The sequence below is a fragment of the Corylus avellana genome, chromosome 1 (assembly GCF_965113065.1).
Source record: "Corylus avellana chromosome 1, dhCorAvel1.hap1.2, whole genome shotgun sequence".
NCBI classification, from domain to species: Eukaryota; Viridiplantae; Streptophyta; class Magnoliopsida; order Fagales; family Betulaceae; genus Corylus; species Corylus avellana.
In genome coordinates this window covers 38,502,535-38,519,142 of record NC_142490.1, presented here as the reverse complement: position 1 = coordinate 38,519,142, position 16,608 = coordinate 38,502,535, and the positions used below count along the sequence as shown (strand labels likewise).

The 16,608-nt window shown below is 34.1% G+C and overlaps 1 protein-coding gene across 1 annotated transcript; it reads left to right on the top strand.

The window, feature by feature from the left end:
* Positions 1-1,610: 1,610 nt before the first annotated feature.
* LOC132171642 (low-temperature-induced cysteine proteinase) lies at positions 1,611-5,376 on the top strand. The gene is made up of 5 exons (XM_059583014.2): positions 1,611-2,139; positions 3,567-3,799; positions 3,904-4,041; positions 4,229-4,753; positions 4,965-5,376. Exons 1-5 carry the CDS (start codon positions 1,647-1,649, stop codon positions 5,100-5,102), a joined length of 1,527 nt encoding a protein of 508 aa, XP_059438997.2. The 5' UTR covers positions 1,611-1,646; the 3' UTR covers positions 5,103-5,376.
* Positions 5,377-16,608: the final 11,232 nt, after the last annotated feature.

Sequence of the window (16,608 nt, the reverse complement as noted above, 5' to 3'; positions counted from 1 at the left end):
GGTTTTAAGTAGCATGTGTGCTTTTCATTACATTTAAGTCATAGAATTTGCGTCTAGAAGGAATTGCTTAATCGATGGGAATCACATTTCATCAAGTGAAGGTTATTAGTTCGAATTTTTTTCATCCTTTTTTCCAGAACATGTTTTAAAAAAAATGTCATAGAATCTGCATAAAATTCTACATCTAATAGTTAAAAGTTCATATTTTAATTTTTTTGGTACTAAAGGAAAGGCATTATATTATGGACAGAAATTTCCGCCAAACCAGTTTGGAAGAAATATTCTCTAATCCATGTAAAATAGTGCCAAGCGTTTATAAACATTTAAAAGGCACATTAAATTTAGTCTAAATTAGTAAACTGTTATTAATAAGGTTAAGAATTTAATGTATATTTTAAATATTTATAGATACTTAGCAATATTTTAGATAGGTTAGAGAATATTTTATTATGATATATTAGCATGAAATTAGACAATTGAAGGGATGACTAGGTAACACGTGCAATATTCGTCTTTCTTGTCTTCGGTGGCAAGGAATTAATGTCCATTAATTAGTTACGTGGAACCTCATGTATCACATGCTGAATATTGAGTCTGGTTTTAATTGTCAAACAAAAGTAAAGCGACTTTTTGTTTGTTTTTTTAAAAAAATAAATAAAAATAAAACCAATAAGATCAGATATTTTAAAAGTTTAGATTTGAATTTATAATTTTTGGAGAACCAAAAGATTTATACAAAGAAGAGCCAGAGATGCTCTAATAGAGTATTTTTAATAGAGCCAGTGATGCTCTAAAACTTTGAGTTTGTTGAGAGATCTAGATTTCCTCTATTAATTTAAACGTCTAAGTTCTGTTTATGAATCTAAAAATTTAGAATCTCGAAGCAAAACACAATTTCCGCCGGTGCTTATATTAGAAAGACAACATACATATCTATAATATAACCAGATTTATTATAGCGCATATAATAAAAATTTGGAGTGGCAATTCATGTTCGTATGTCGAGTTTAGGTCGTGTCGAGACATGGGTAAAAGATTATATAGGTTAACCATTAATTTCGAGTTGAGTTTGTATTAGATTCTTAAGGCATAAAAAATTGTTGCCCTAAATGTCACATGTTAATTTCAAGTCTCATAGTTTCACTTATTTAATTAAATAAATAAAACCTTTTAATTTTGACCCGCTAATTTTGTATTAAGGAGGCCAGATTTTGGCCCCAATGGGCTGCGGTACTGTCGTGGCATATTGCTTGGGAAACAAGTCCAAAGCTCGAAGATTGGTTGACTGGTAGATCTCTCTGCCTCTACTCTTCCACTCCCAGGTCAAACCGTCTGAACAGCAGACGACTAACTGCCACCAAAATAATTTGGTACGGCAATAAACAAAAGACTTTAAGGTAGTCTGGATAAGAACCCGGCAGCAAAATTACTATGAAGGTCAAATGTTGTAGCATAACGTGTACATTTTTTTTTTTTTTTGCTTCTTTTGTTAAATTCAAAAAAATCAAGGGCGGAAAAAAGAAATATTAATGTTCTTGCGCTGACTGGTAGGCACGGCAATGGGGGAATTTGGTAGTGTCACCCATATATACAATAACAATGGAGCTCAGATCAAACAGCACTGGTAAACCCACTAAGGAAAAAAAATGGGTTCCCAGAAAATTCAACTGGCGATTCTTTTTTCGATCTGGGCTTCATTGACATGCCTATCCTTCAGCCTCCCAAGTGAATATTCAATACTGGGGCATGAGGTGAACGAGTTTCCTTCAGAGGAACGAGTGATCGAGCTCTTCCAGCGATGGAAGGAGGAGCACAGAAGGGTGTACAGGCACGTGGAGGAGGCGGAAAAGAGGTTGGAGAATTTCCGGCGGAATCTGAAGTACATAATAGAGAGGAATGCAGAGAGGTCAAGGGCGTCGCCAAAGGCGCAGCGCTTGGGGTTGAACAGGTTTGCTGATATGAGCAATGAGGAGTTCAATAAGATGTACATATCGAAGGTGAAAAAGCCGGTCAACAAGAGGAGCAACACTCTGATCAGCCGGAGCATGCAGGAGAAGCTGCAATCTTGTGACGCTCCTTCCACCTTGGATTGGAGGAACAAGGGGATTGTTACTCCTATTAAAGACCAAGGCAGCTGTGGTAAGTTTTTCTATGATCTTGGATGACTATTTCTCTTCTAATCTAATTGCATAACATTTTCTAATGGTTGAAATAGTGTTGCTCTGTCTACTGCTGATGACATGATTGTGAAAATGAATGACTGATAAGTCAATTACAATTGCACAATCATGAATGTTGCAGATTAATTTCTTAATGCGCTCATCTTCAACCTTTTCAACCCAAATGAGTAGCTTCTTTTTTCACCTGATCAGGAGATGGATTCCCAGTTCAGTTGTTTAACCACAGCAACCTATGGCTTGATGTGGTGAACATTTTAGGGCAGGACTAGTGGACCTGGATATGTTTTATTGATTTATTTATTTATTTATCCGTTGAAGACTCACTTAGTTCAAGAACTTGTGTGTAAAAAGGTACTGCATGGGCCTGGATTTAACCCTCCAGAGCCCAGCTCATTGGAGGCCTAAGGGCCGAACTGTACAATTTTTCAGCAGTTTTATGTTTCAACTTTCATTTCTTCCCTGGTTGGTAGAATCATTATTGTGGGATATTTGTGACATAAAAAATGTGATTTTTAGTATTATTATTTTTTTTTTTTTGTATTTTGTTTTTTGTTTTATAGAACCACCAGTCACACTAGATGCAACTTCCCAGAGACCTTAATTCAATAATTTGTAGGCTGTTAGGTTTATTATATATATATATATATATATATATATATATATATATATATATATTTTTTTTTCTGGGCAGGTTTCGAAATACTAAAAAGAAAGAGGAATGAATAAACAAACAAAAGGCTTCTATTGCTTAGAAAAGAAGTACACTCATTTTACATTGGTGCACGTTTTAAGTAAGAAAAGGCAAACATAGTTTGACTTTTGGATCTATGTATTCCTATTGGTGCTTGAAAGTCAAAGGGTTTGAATTGCAGATGAAACCAACTATCAGAACATCTAGCTAGCATAAGGGGAAGGAAAAAAAAACAAAAAAGAAGAAAGGGGAATATTAGTCTACAAAAGCAGAGCCAAGCCTTTGAATCTCAACAAATTGTCAACTCAACCTAACCCTTTTATAATTGCCCAAATGCCCTCAATTATGTGACTCATATAATCTTTTAACATGTCGCACCTTAGACTTATTTTATCAATTTTAAGTTAGATTTAAACATTAATGCAGATATACAGTACCAAGCCCTCCCTAAGAAGCATAATGATTGCAACAAGTTTAATAGAACTTCATGAAAATGAATCACAGCAAAACATCCTTAATATCCCAGCAGTGTCATCTACCCTGTGCTCCCTTTTTCTACACTTTGTTTTGTTTTTGTTTCTTTCACGAGATAGTTATCAAAGTAGAAAGTGAGAGTTGCAGATGTGTTAAAAACTATAAAATTCTGAAAATTGCAGATAATTAACTTTGGAGATCATTTCTGTTTATGCTCACAGGAAGTTGTTGGGCATTCTCCTCAACTGGTGCCATAGAAGGAATAAATGCCTTAGACACTGGAGACCTTATTAGCCTTTCGGAACAAGAACTTGTGGATTGTGATTCTACCAACGAGGGATGTGAAGGAGGGTATATGGACTATGCTTTTGAATGGGTTATAAGCAATGGTGGGATTGACACAGAGTCTGATTATCCCTACACTGGTGTGGATGGTACCTGCAACACCACCAAGGTCTGCTTCCTTCCTCCCTTGCTAGAATATTTTGATTATGAAGAATTTTTGTGCAAATTTTACCATTTTCGTCTGTCTCATTTTTGGTGGTTTACATTAATCAGGAGGGAAACAAAGCTGTATCCATTGATGGCTATGAGGATGTAGGCGAATCAGACAGTGCTCTCTTGTGTGCTACTGTTCAGCAGCCCATTAGTGTGGGTATAGATGGCTCTACATGGGACTTTCAGCTATACACAAGTGTAAGTCCAACCCCTATTCATCAGTTAAAACTCACTACTTATTCAAAAAGTTCAAACTGATATACGTGTAATTGTAATTGAAATGGGAGGTGAATGACGGATACAAGGTTCCAATTCGCTTGACGGAATCTCAAACAAGCAATTAATCATTTAGATTATATTCTAACAAATTATATGATTTGATCAGGGTATCTACGATGGTGATTGTTCGGGTGATCCAGATGAGATTGACCATGCAGTTTTAATAGTGGGATATGGCTCTGAAGATGGTGAAGATTATTGGATAGTGAAGAATTCTTGGGGAACAGAGTGGGGAATGGAGGGATACATATATATCAGAAGGAATACTAATTTGACATATGGAGTTTGCGCGATTAATGCCATGGCTTCATATCCAACGAAAGAGTCGTCTTCACCATCTCCTTATCCATCACCAACTCCTCCACCACCACCACCTACGCCAGTGACACCGCCACCACCACCAACCCCCGTGACACCGCCACCTCCTCCTCCTTCTCCATCACCAAGTGAATGTGGAGACTTCTCCTACTGTCCAAGTGATGAGACCTGCTGCTGCATATATGAATTCTATGGTTTTTGCCTCATCTATGGTTGCTGTCCATATGAAAATGCTGTTTGTTGTACTGGAACTGAGTACTGCTGCCCTGGCAATTACCCCATTTGTGATATCGAAGAAGGGCTCTGTCTCAAGGTATGATTTGCCATCCTTTGTCTCTAAAATTTGTAGCCTTTATCTGACAATTCTTGTGTTGTGTTCAGATGGTATTGATATATGTTATATGTTAGATTCGTATCGAGTTTACGGGTGTTGTAAAAAATTGTCAGCTATTGGCTAGCAATAGCATAAAGCATATAAGGGTCAAATGAGTGTTACTGATTCTTCTTCAACTTTTGTTGTGCAGAACTCTGGAGATTACTTGGGAGTATCTGCAAGGAAGAAAACGATGGCTAAACACAAGTTCCCATGGACCAAATTCGAACAAGAAGAGAAGAAATACCAACCTCTCGAGTGGAAGAGGAATAGGTTTGCTGCATTGTGATGAGAAAGGGAAGGAATTTATTATGATTTATGTGAAGTTTGCTGGTTGTTGTTACTCTTACTATTTCAATCTCTTCAAGGGCAGGCATTGTGTCATTCTGGCGTGCCAGGAGCTTTTATGGATTCTGAACATATGTTGTAAGGAAAACCAGATACAGAAGATAAAAAGGGAAAAAGAGTGTTTTTTCTCTGCACAATGTATCAGAAACCATATTTTCATCATTAGTACTTTGTTTAATTGATTTTCAATGGATTATAGAACAATGTTCAAGTTAGTTTGTGTGTTGCATAATCGAGGTTCATACTTGAAGGAAAATAATCTTTTAATTTTAATCATTTTCTCGGTACATGATTCGGGTAAGAATCTGATACAAACATTGGATAAAACTCACCATTAAAAACCGGCTTGTAAGGGAATGATGCCCAAGCGCACTTATTAAGGGTGTCAATCCGGTCCGGTTTCCCGGTTTTTGGCCAAAACCGGGAACGGAACCGAAGTACCCCGGTTACCGGCCAGTTTCAGTTTTACCCGGTCCAGTAACCGGTTTTTTAAGAAAATTGGTTTTTGGGCTTATTTTAGGTATTGTGCCCAAAATAAGCCCATTTTTTTTTTTCATAAGTTGACTCATTTTTAAAAAAAAAAATCTGTGAGTCTTTTTGTCTAAATTAAAGGGGCTTTATTGTGATGGTTCCAAATAATTAAAAAATAAACCTAAAAAAACCCAAAAATCCTAAAAAAAAATCAATATTTTTGCCTATATGGGCCTTAGAAATAAAAATTCAATTTTTTAAAATACCCTAAAAATCATTTTAAATTAGGTACATAAAGAAAACATTAAACAATAAAAAGTAAAAAAAATGTATGTAAACAAACCAACATGCACAAGAAATACCTCCTTACTACAACAATTCAAACCCCTCCCCCCACACCAAAAAAAAAAAAAAAAAAAGTATTTAAATAATCTACCAATCAAAAGAAATACCCCTTACAATAAAAATAGTTCATAAACATATTACAAAGACAATATTACGCAAGCTTCAAAAATCATCAAATCATCCAGCATGTCACACAAGCTTTAGAAATCATCTAGCTATATCCTGTGAATAAAACAACAAACAAAGTTAAGAATGGTTAATATTAAAATCATGGCATTTTAATATCATAATATATAAAATGTCAAACTATGAAAACATAGTAAATAATAAAAGTAATGAATTTATAATCATTTAGTTACTATGCTCATCATAGCTTTCCATTCCCATAAACTTCTGCAGCTCCTCAATGTTATTTGGACAGCTCTTTAACCAGTCTTGTGTGCAAATCAATGCCTCAACTGTAAGTGGAAATAATGAACTCATAAATGAATCTAATATACGTCCTCCATTGCTGAAGGCAGACTCAGATGCAACAGTAGAAATAGGAATGGCTAATACATCACGGGCTACTTCTGCGAGAATAGGTTATTTGGGTGCATTAACCTTCCACCAAAGTAAGATATTAAAATCTTGGGTTGTTGCTTCACACCGATCAGACAAATATCGATCCACCTCCGACTTACACTCCAAGTCGTTCTCTTCTTGGTGTTGGGAGAACACCTTCAAAAATTTCACATCTTGATCCTCCAAGTCTTCATCATCAACATTTGAAAAAGTATGAGTTGAACTTTTTATACCTACATCAGAGTTAGATAACATCCTTCTCATGAAACAAATTGTATTGATCCCACAAACGGTTCAAGAGGGCGTCCACACTCTCCTCGATAAATTTTGCCTAAGCAGCTTCATTGCATCTTCTCAACTAAAATACTAACCCATTCATCTTGGAACGTAGGTCAAGAATAAAAGCCACATACAACAATACGTTAATCCTCTCCACAGTCTCCTAATACTTATTATACTTTCTTTTCATGTCAAAACTCATTGAATTAAGGATAGGATTATCACTACAAATACCATCACTCAAAGTATTTTGAATAATACAAAGCTGAATGAAATATGAGTTGGAGGTGACATTTTTTGAACTAGAGAACTTCAATGTGGCATCATAAAAAGATTTCAAAAACCTCACAAATAGCCTAACATTTTCCCACTCAATAGAGCTAGGAGCAACAAAATGATTACTCTCATCCTCCTCAAGTAGGGCAAAATTTTTTCATATTTCTCAGCGGAGCTCAACATTAAGTACGTAGAATTCCATCTTGTTTGAACATTTAGTTTGAATATCTAGACATACCATCTTCGTACATGTAATCTTTTCTAGCTCTATACATTATTTAAACTTTGCCATTCTCGCTGGTGAGGACCTCACAAATTTCACTACATTCCTTATATTAGAAACACAAGCACCCAATCATTTCAATCCTTCAATTACAACAAGATTTAAAATATGAGCGACACACCGCACTGCATTCCTTATATTAGAAACACAAACACCCAATCCTTTCAACCCTTTAGTTACAACAAGATTTAAAATATGAGCGGCACACCGCACGTGAAGAAATTCACATCCCAAAACAGAACAAGGCTTGTCCTTCAACCTCCTTATCAAAAACTTGATCATCGCATCATTGTTTGTAGCATTATCAACAGTAATAGTGAACAAACTATTAATCCTCCACTCTATCACTATACTCTCCACCAATCTTCCAAGATCATCACCTATATGATTAGAATTCATACCAAATTTGATTATTTTCTTATGCATTATCCAATCATAATCTATAAAAGTAGCGGTAACAACCATGTAGTTCAAATTTTGAAGAGATATTCATGTATCAGTAGTTATGTAAACCCTTTTACCGCTCAAAACATTTTTCAATTTAAGTTTTTCTTCCTCATATAGTTTCATGCAATCTTTTTGTAGAGTATTGCAACTTGCATAGTACAATGAACCTTTGTTCAATTCCATTAATCAATTCTCTAAACTCATCACTCTCCACATGCCTAAAAGGCAACTTCTCTTTAATGAAATACCGCACAACCAAATTTCTTAAATAAATCGGATCATACTTCACAAATCATACTCCTTGATTGCTTTCTATTGTAGTCTTAAGTGTCATTTGCAACAAAGTTTGACCTTTGGGTATATTCGATTTTCTAAGTGGAGAGGTCGGACATCTAATGGTAAGGTGGCTCATCATGCGATTCATGCATGAAATACCATTTTTCCAGTGACACCCTAACACATTATTGCAATAATTGCACATTGCCTTAGGGCTGTTCTTATCAACTGGCTCTATTTTTTTTGTAGTAATCCCATACAACAGACTGATTCATTGATGGTTTTCTAGATAAGTTCGTTTGTGATTGCAAGGTATTTGTAGATGAAGTTGGATTGGTTCCAGAATTGTCACATTAGACTTAAGCCTTGTGGGACATTAGGATCGTAACATACCACCACGCTTCACAGCCGACGTCCACGGCGATCTACTCTATTGACATTGACCCGATAATAGCCGTTTCTCTTTTGATGGCTCCACTCATCTATTAGTATTCAATGACTTAATATTATGTCCATACATAGTATCAAGACATTTTAATCTGGCATATAAGTTGCACTCGACCACAAAGCCGCAACTCATTCAATCCCCATACTCGACGAATTGTGTCCTATCTCATACTAGACGTGGTGGCTAGTTCTGATACCAAATGATACATAATTATAAACATTGGGTAGAATTCACCCTTGAAAACCAACTTGCAAGAAAATGGTGTTCAAAAGCTTATATACACATGGCTAAGATTAGATTTAACTCATGTGGGATACTAGAATAGAATCTCCTCCATTTGAAGTGAAATTGACGCAACAGAAACGATGAAAGAAAGAAGAGAGTTGTGTCTTCAATTCGTAAACTCAACAAAATGTCAAGAAAAGAAATCTGGAAATTTATTGATTCAAAAACTACCCTCTCAATAAAGGCAAGAAAGAAACTAAAGCTAGCAAAAAATCTAATGGTGGAAAAATCTCTCAAAGATGGAAAACTATGAGAAAGGAAAGTATCAATGCCAAAATATAACAAAATAAAAAAATTCGTCCCAATTGTTGTACAACTGGTGGATCCACTCAAGCCCAAACGTCTAACGGGGCCCGAGCGGATGGTTCTATGGCTCTTCTAGTGGACCACCGCTCGAGTGGTGGTTGAGCGCCAATCGAGAAGACCGTTCGAGTACATATGGTGCACAGTCTTCAACTTGTCCAACATCATAAATAGAGATAATCTATTTTATAGTATTTTACAAATCTAATGATAAATGATATATAGCAACAAATAATATATATATATATATATATATATATATATATATATATATATTTCAAATCAAATGATAAATGATATATAACATTATAAATAGGCAGGCCAATAAGTCTTTTTTTTTTTCTTTTTTTCTTTCGAGAAATTATATCAAATATTAAGTTTGATTTTAAGACTCTTATTTTTTAATTTTTAAATATGAGTTTTAGACTAGTTTCAATAAAAGACCTCCATCTTCTTCTTTTTTTTTTTTTTTTTTCCAAATATTATATAACATAGCTCATAGCTGAACTCCATTTAATAATTTATACAATCTTTAGGGAAAAGTCATATTTAGTCCCGAAGTTATCATTTGATTTGGATTTAGTCCTTAGGTTTCAAATTTTAAAAATAAAGTTTTTAAGTTTTTCCCAAGTTTTAAATTGGTCTCTTTATTACTTTGCTATCGAAGTTAACAATTTTTCATATGTCACATTTGTCTCCTTTGACATGCTATGGTTCATGTCATCACCTAATAATATCAATGTCAATGTCCATGTCAGCATCAAAGTTCGCAATTTTCCATCTAATGCTACAAATCCAAAAGATGAGGACTTTGTTTTTGGAGTTGGTTTTTTTTTTTTTTTTCTATGGATGACTTGGCACTCAATTATACAACACTGATAAACAGTGTTGATACGAACAATGGCATGTCAATTAAAACACACATAACATATGGTAAACCATTAATTTTGATAAAAATAAAAATTTTAAAAAAAATGTGAAAGAGAGACCTATTTTCGGGTAATTATATAATAAGTCTTTAAGTTAACCTGCCAAAATTTAAAAATTCTAAAAGTTTTTTTTTTTTTTTTTTTTTTTTCGAAAATTTACTCACTGAGTCAATCAAAATGACAATAAAATTTCTACCGTCAAAATTTTGTAACAGCCATTAGTTCCAATTAAAACGCACCGTTTCACCTCATTAAAATATTAATTTTTTATTAATTTAATTTTAAAATTGAAGTCTAAAAAAAATAATAATAATAAAGAATAAAAATAAAAATATTGAAGAGTGTAGCCAAGGGTGGCCGCCAACCCCTATGGAGTGGCCGCAAGCCACCCCATAGGGGTGGGCCGTCCACCCCCCAACCCCTATGGGTTGGCTTGCGGCCACTCGCTAGCCACCGCTCCGGTTTAGGGGTGGTTTCCCAAACCCCCTAGGGGTGACCACCCCCTTCAATTTATTTATTTATTTTTTTTTAGATTTAAATTTTAAAATTAAATTAATAAAAAATTAATATTTTAATGAGGTTAAACGGTGCGTTTTGATTTGAACTAATAGCTGTTACAAAATTTTGACGGTAAGGATTTTATTTTCATTTCGATTGATCCAAGGAGTAAAAAGGCCAAAAAAAAAAAAAAAAAAATTAAGATTTTTAAATTTTGGCGGATTGACTTAGGGACTTATTATACAATTACCATTTAAAATTTGTGCAAAACATAAGGACTAGATTCTTGAAATTAAAAACTTAAGGACTAAATTCAAACAAGATAAAAATCTAAGGACTAAGTATGATTTTTTCCTAATCTTTATATAATTGAAAATTTGAGACTTTGTAAGTGGCATGCATCATGGGACCCACTGACTCACTGAGTTGTCTTTTTCTCAATTTAAATTTTTCTTCAATAGTCAAGATTGGCGGATCGCCAAAATAACAAGAGGCCAACCTATGGTGCTTTCCGTAATTCAAGGGGAACATAGAAAACAAAATAATTCTTGGAAAATAAAGTTTTTTTTTTAAAAAAAAATTTATATTATTATTATTATTATACTCCGGTTCACAAAATTAAAGTAAATATTCATTCATAAAAGCAAGTTTGTCAACATTTGACCATAGCATTACACCTTTTTTATTTATTTATTTATTTTTCTTTGAAATTTATACAAACCTTTTATGCTTCTTTGGCTTTTAGCATGAAAAGCAAATTTACACATAATTTTGTATTCTTTCTTTTCTTTTTTTTTTTCAGTCTTTTAGATTAGAGATTGGAAGGAATATTCGGATTGAAATGAATAGAGTTTTCCTGGAGAATGCCTCTGGGAAGAGTCCAAGAGTTGGTAGTATACTGAGTATGATTTAGAATCAAAATAATATAATTGTAGTTTGTTTGGAAACTAATTTGTTTTTGTTTTTGGATCCTAAATTTCAAAAATTAATGTAGATATGGATGTTTTTGAGTGCTTGTAATTAGTGCCGAGTGTGGGATTTATGTAAAAATAAAAAATTTTAAAATTTTTTTTTAAAAAAACTTCATAAAATTCTCTTGAACTTTCATGCGTTTTGAAAGTACTTTCAAAGTTCAAAAAATTTCAATTAAGGGTATCAAACTTTCAATTATCCAATTTTGTTAGAATTTTCCGTTAAAGACGATTACCCAGTCATTTATTTATTATTATTTTTTTGTTAAAAAAAAAAAAAATTGCAGCATCTTTGCAAATTTTTTATTTTTTAATATAAAAAAACAGCAATATTTTGGGTAGTTTGAAAAAAATAATAATAATAATAACGGAAATGAGTAATTGAAAGAAATTGAAAGTTCAATACCTTTAATTGAGAGTTTTTCATCTTGGGTGCACAGCGTCCAAACAAGTGAAAGTTCATTGGGTTTTTTTTTTTTTTTGAAGTTTCGTCTAAAAAGTAAAGTAAAACTTTTTTTTCAAAAAAAATCACCTAATTGAATTTAGGGTTAAATACTATTTTAGTACATGTGGTTTGCACCAGAATCAAATAGCCACCTGAGTTTTAAAAAATATAACAAATAGTATCTGTGGTAAGCCAATAAACCCACTTGGTACCTCTATCAAGATTCCGTTAAGTTTTTTAACGGAACGTCATATCACCCTTACACGTGGGTACCACATGGTGTGGTACTTGAGTTCTTGGGTGCCACTTCATTTAAAAAAAAAAAAAAAAAAAAAAAAAAAGAAGGAAGAAAGACGCTGTGGTGGCCGAACCACCCCATAGGGGGTGGCCAAACCACCCCCATAGCCCCCTAGGGCCAAACCCTTAAATTTTTTTTTTTTTTTTTTTTTTTTGAGGGTTTGGCCCAAGGGGGTGGTTCGGCCACCCCCAGACGGCCAGTCTAGTGGTGGCCGAACCACCCCTAGGCCAAAAGGGGTGGCCGGCCACCCCAGCATCTTTTTTTTTATATTTTTTTTTATTTTTTAATAGGTCGTGGCACCCAAGAACCCAAGTACCAAGCCATGTGGCGCCCACATATAAGGGGGATGTGGTGTTCCGTTAAAAAACTTAACGGAATCTTGACAGAGGTACCAAATGAGTTTATTGGCTTACCACATGTACTATTTATAATATTTTTAAAAACTCAGGTGACTATTTAATTTTGGTGCAAAGCACAAGTACTAAAATAGTATTTAACCCTTGAATTTATACTAAAAACAAAAAAAGAATTGCGACTCCTTTCAATCTGTTCACTTTTCCTTTCCCCCTTTCACATTTTCAAGACTATGTGTTCCTCGTCAAAGGTCATAAAAGAGGAACCCATCTCACTACTCTTCTCCATTAATGTCTTGCTACATCCCAAAAGAGATCAATCTCTTTATTGTTGGAGGCTCCACTGTTAAGACTTTGTTTTTGGAGGAAATAAATGAGAAAAGATTTGACACATCTTTTTTCTACATTTTAGATTTGCTGAAAAATTCAATAAAAAATATAAAGAAGAACAAAATCAGGACATTGTTAAGTTTTTCCACAAGTATGACTAGTTAAAATTTCTTTATTTTTATAATTGTGTGCAATTATAAATTAAAATTTTGTTTACATAATTGATATGGTTACAAGAAATTTGTAGATCTTACATAATTGATAAACAATATCATCTTAATCAGCATAATTTAGAATTTGTTAAAATTTACTAAACTCCTCATCATCATTTTGCGAGTCATAGTTTCTAGAGTAATGGATCTTAGACCCATAAGTGTAATGTGGTTTACAAATTAATGTCAAAGGTCTTAATGAATAGGCTCAAAAAAATTCTCCCTAATTTTTCCCCAAATCAAAGTGCATTTCTATCGGGGAGGCTCATTACGAGTAATATCATTGTCATATGAGACTCTCCATATGATGATGAGTATCCATTTAAAGAAAAAGCAGGGTACATGGCCTTAAAGCAAGACACGAGCATGGCTTATGATCAAGTTGAATGTAATTTTTTGGAAGAGATGATGAGGAAGCTGAGATTTGATAGGAGGTGGATAAATTTGGTGATGAATTGTATAAATTTTGTATCTTATTCTATCTTGATAAATGATGAACCACATGGAAGAATTATTCTGACAATAGGCCCTACGACAGGGGGACTCAATTTCACCTTATTTCTTTGTTATATGCGCTAAGGCTCTGAGTGCAATGTTGGAGAAGGTAGAAAGAGATGGGGAGCTCACAAGAGTGCCAGTTGCTAGAGGAAGGGTGAAATTTAAATCATTTGTCTTTTGCAAATGATAGTCTATTATTTTGCAAAGCGAATGTTTTAGAGTGGTGTCAATTACAACAAGTGCTCAATACCTATGAGCATGTGTTGGGGCAGAAGTTGAATTAGAAGAAAACATCCATTTTCTTAAACAGAAATACCGGTGAGGCAAAGCAGTGAAGGGTAACTGCAATATTGGGAGTTCAACCTATCCAATGTTTTGACAAATATTTGGTGATGCTCGCGATGGTTGGGAAAACACGGATGCATGCATTCAAGAATGTTAAAGGCAAAATTTGGTGTCGAATGAGCCATTGGAAGGTACAATTCGTGTCTCAAACAGGGAAGGAAATATTACTGAAAGCGCTAGTTTGTGCAAGCTATCAAAAGCACTGTATAAAGAAATTAATTCAATGATGCAAAATTTTTGGTGGGACATATAGACAACAAAGCTTATTGGGTGAATTGCGCTAAAATGGGGTCATCAAAATGACAAGGGGGACTAGGATTCTGTGACTTCAAAATTTTTAACAAGGTGTTGTTGGCTGTTGGCAAAGCAGTGTTGGAGACTATTACAAGATCCTGAGTTCCTGGTAGTGCTAGCAAAGATATTAAAGATAAAATATTTTTCTCATGCTGATGTTCTTAAAAGCGAAGTTGAGAAATAGACCCTCTTATATGTGGAGAAGCATGTGGTCAGCTAGAAATTTATTAAAATAGGGGCTTATTTGGAGAGTTAGGAATAGAGAAAAAAACAATTTTTATTATTTATTTATTTATTTATTTTAAGGATAGATGGTTCCCAAACGAAATAGCCTATATTGTTCAAACACCTAGAATGGGGCTTAATGAAGATTCAGTGGTGGCCGACATCATATATAAGGACACTAAATGGTGGAATATCTCTTTGATTAAAGAGGTGTTTGTGGAGGAAACAACAATATTAATTGGTCAAATCCCCATTTGTTTCTTTAAGGGAATAGATAGGGCTAATGTGGTTCCGCCCCAGAAGGAAAGCAATGGAATCCTTTATTGATTACAAAGATGTCCAAGTAAGATCACATAAAAAGCGTGAAGGAGATCGAGTGGCGACCCATAGTTGGAAAGCTCCCTCATGGGGCTTGCGAAGGTAAATTGGAATGAAACGGTAGATAAAATAAATACGAAGATAGGCATAGGTGTGATTGTGAGGGAGCATATGGGCAAGATTTTGGCAACGTTGCAAGCTCCAAAAGATAATATTACTGATCTATCGATTGCAGAATCCATAACAGCTTTAAGGCCTGCAAATTTCATTAGGGCACTAGGGTTGCAAAAGGTTGAATTGTAAGGAGATGCTTTACGAGTACTGCAAGCAATACAATAGAACAACAAAAATTAGTGTTAATATGACCAATTATTAGATGTTACAATAGTGCTGAATTCTTTACAAGAGTACAGGGGGGTGTCTCACACAAGGAGGGAAGCGAATAGTGTTGCTCATAGGCTAGCAAATGAATATCTTTCTGATCTCATAGATCAAGCGTATAGAAGAAACTCATCTGGGTATTAATTACATTGTAATAGTTGAACTTATTGTTCAAGTATATTCTAATCAATGATATGAATGCGAGTATGATTTTTTTTTAAAAATATTATTTTGTTTTCCTTCTTTATACATATTTGAACCTTAGAGTTGACAATATATTGTTATATGTGTTAATTGACTCATACTATGATTTGTAGACATGAACAAAATTATGAAAAACGTTTGAACTAAAAAACTAAAATCATAAATCAATTGTTATATAATATTTAAAATTCTACTAAACCTGATCCTCATAATATAAAAAATCTAAGTTTGACTCGACTGTTATTACCATTAAATTATTTATTCCCTCTGCCCAGTTTGGCTTTTACGTGAAACCTGCGTTGAAAGGGGAATCCCGAATCCCAATGTTTGGTTTTAAAATCATTGACAATCATTGATTAATGTCGCGTGGATAAAGCAACGTCGTGTATCACTTAAAATATGTCGGTCCGATCCGCCCGATTCGGCTCAACTCAAACCGTTGCATTTAACAACCGCATCTCTTTCTCAACTGTATCTCCGTGACCTCTGACCACACCTCTACTTTTCTTTTTTAGCCAATTGCAGCTAAAGGCTGTCACGGACACCGCCCTCTCTTCATTGAACATAATTTTTTTTTTTTTAAGCTTGTTTGAATAAATTTTCTTTAATTTAGGGCTCGTTTGGAAGTGCGATTTCAATAAGTGCGTTTTTAAAAGTTGCATTTTTAAAATCGCACAGGCGTTTGGTAAAAACATACTAAAAAATACTTTTTTTATCAATTGAGTGTTTAGATAACATTAGCATATAATTGCGATTTCATGACCAAATTACCAATAAGGATGAACAAGACAGACAGGATCAAGAAAAAAGAGAAAATAAGGGTTTTAATATATTTTAGGTGGGTATTCTTAATATTTTTTTCATTTTCGTTCTAAAAAAGGTAACTATTGCGACAAATATCTTTTTAATAGAAATCGTGATTTTGTTTTAAATTCGCACTTTTTCAAATAAGCACCCTCTAATCAGCTTATAAAAATCGCAGATTTTTTTTGTGATTTTAAAATTTGCGTTTTTAAAATCGCAATCCCAAACACCCTAAAGTTGCGATTTGGTTTAAAATCGCAGATTATTTTTTAAAAAACTCACTCCCAAACGCACCCTTAGTCTATAAAAGTGATATGTGTCCATTTTTTTAATAACATGTGAGATACACATGAGTTTCTAATAAA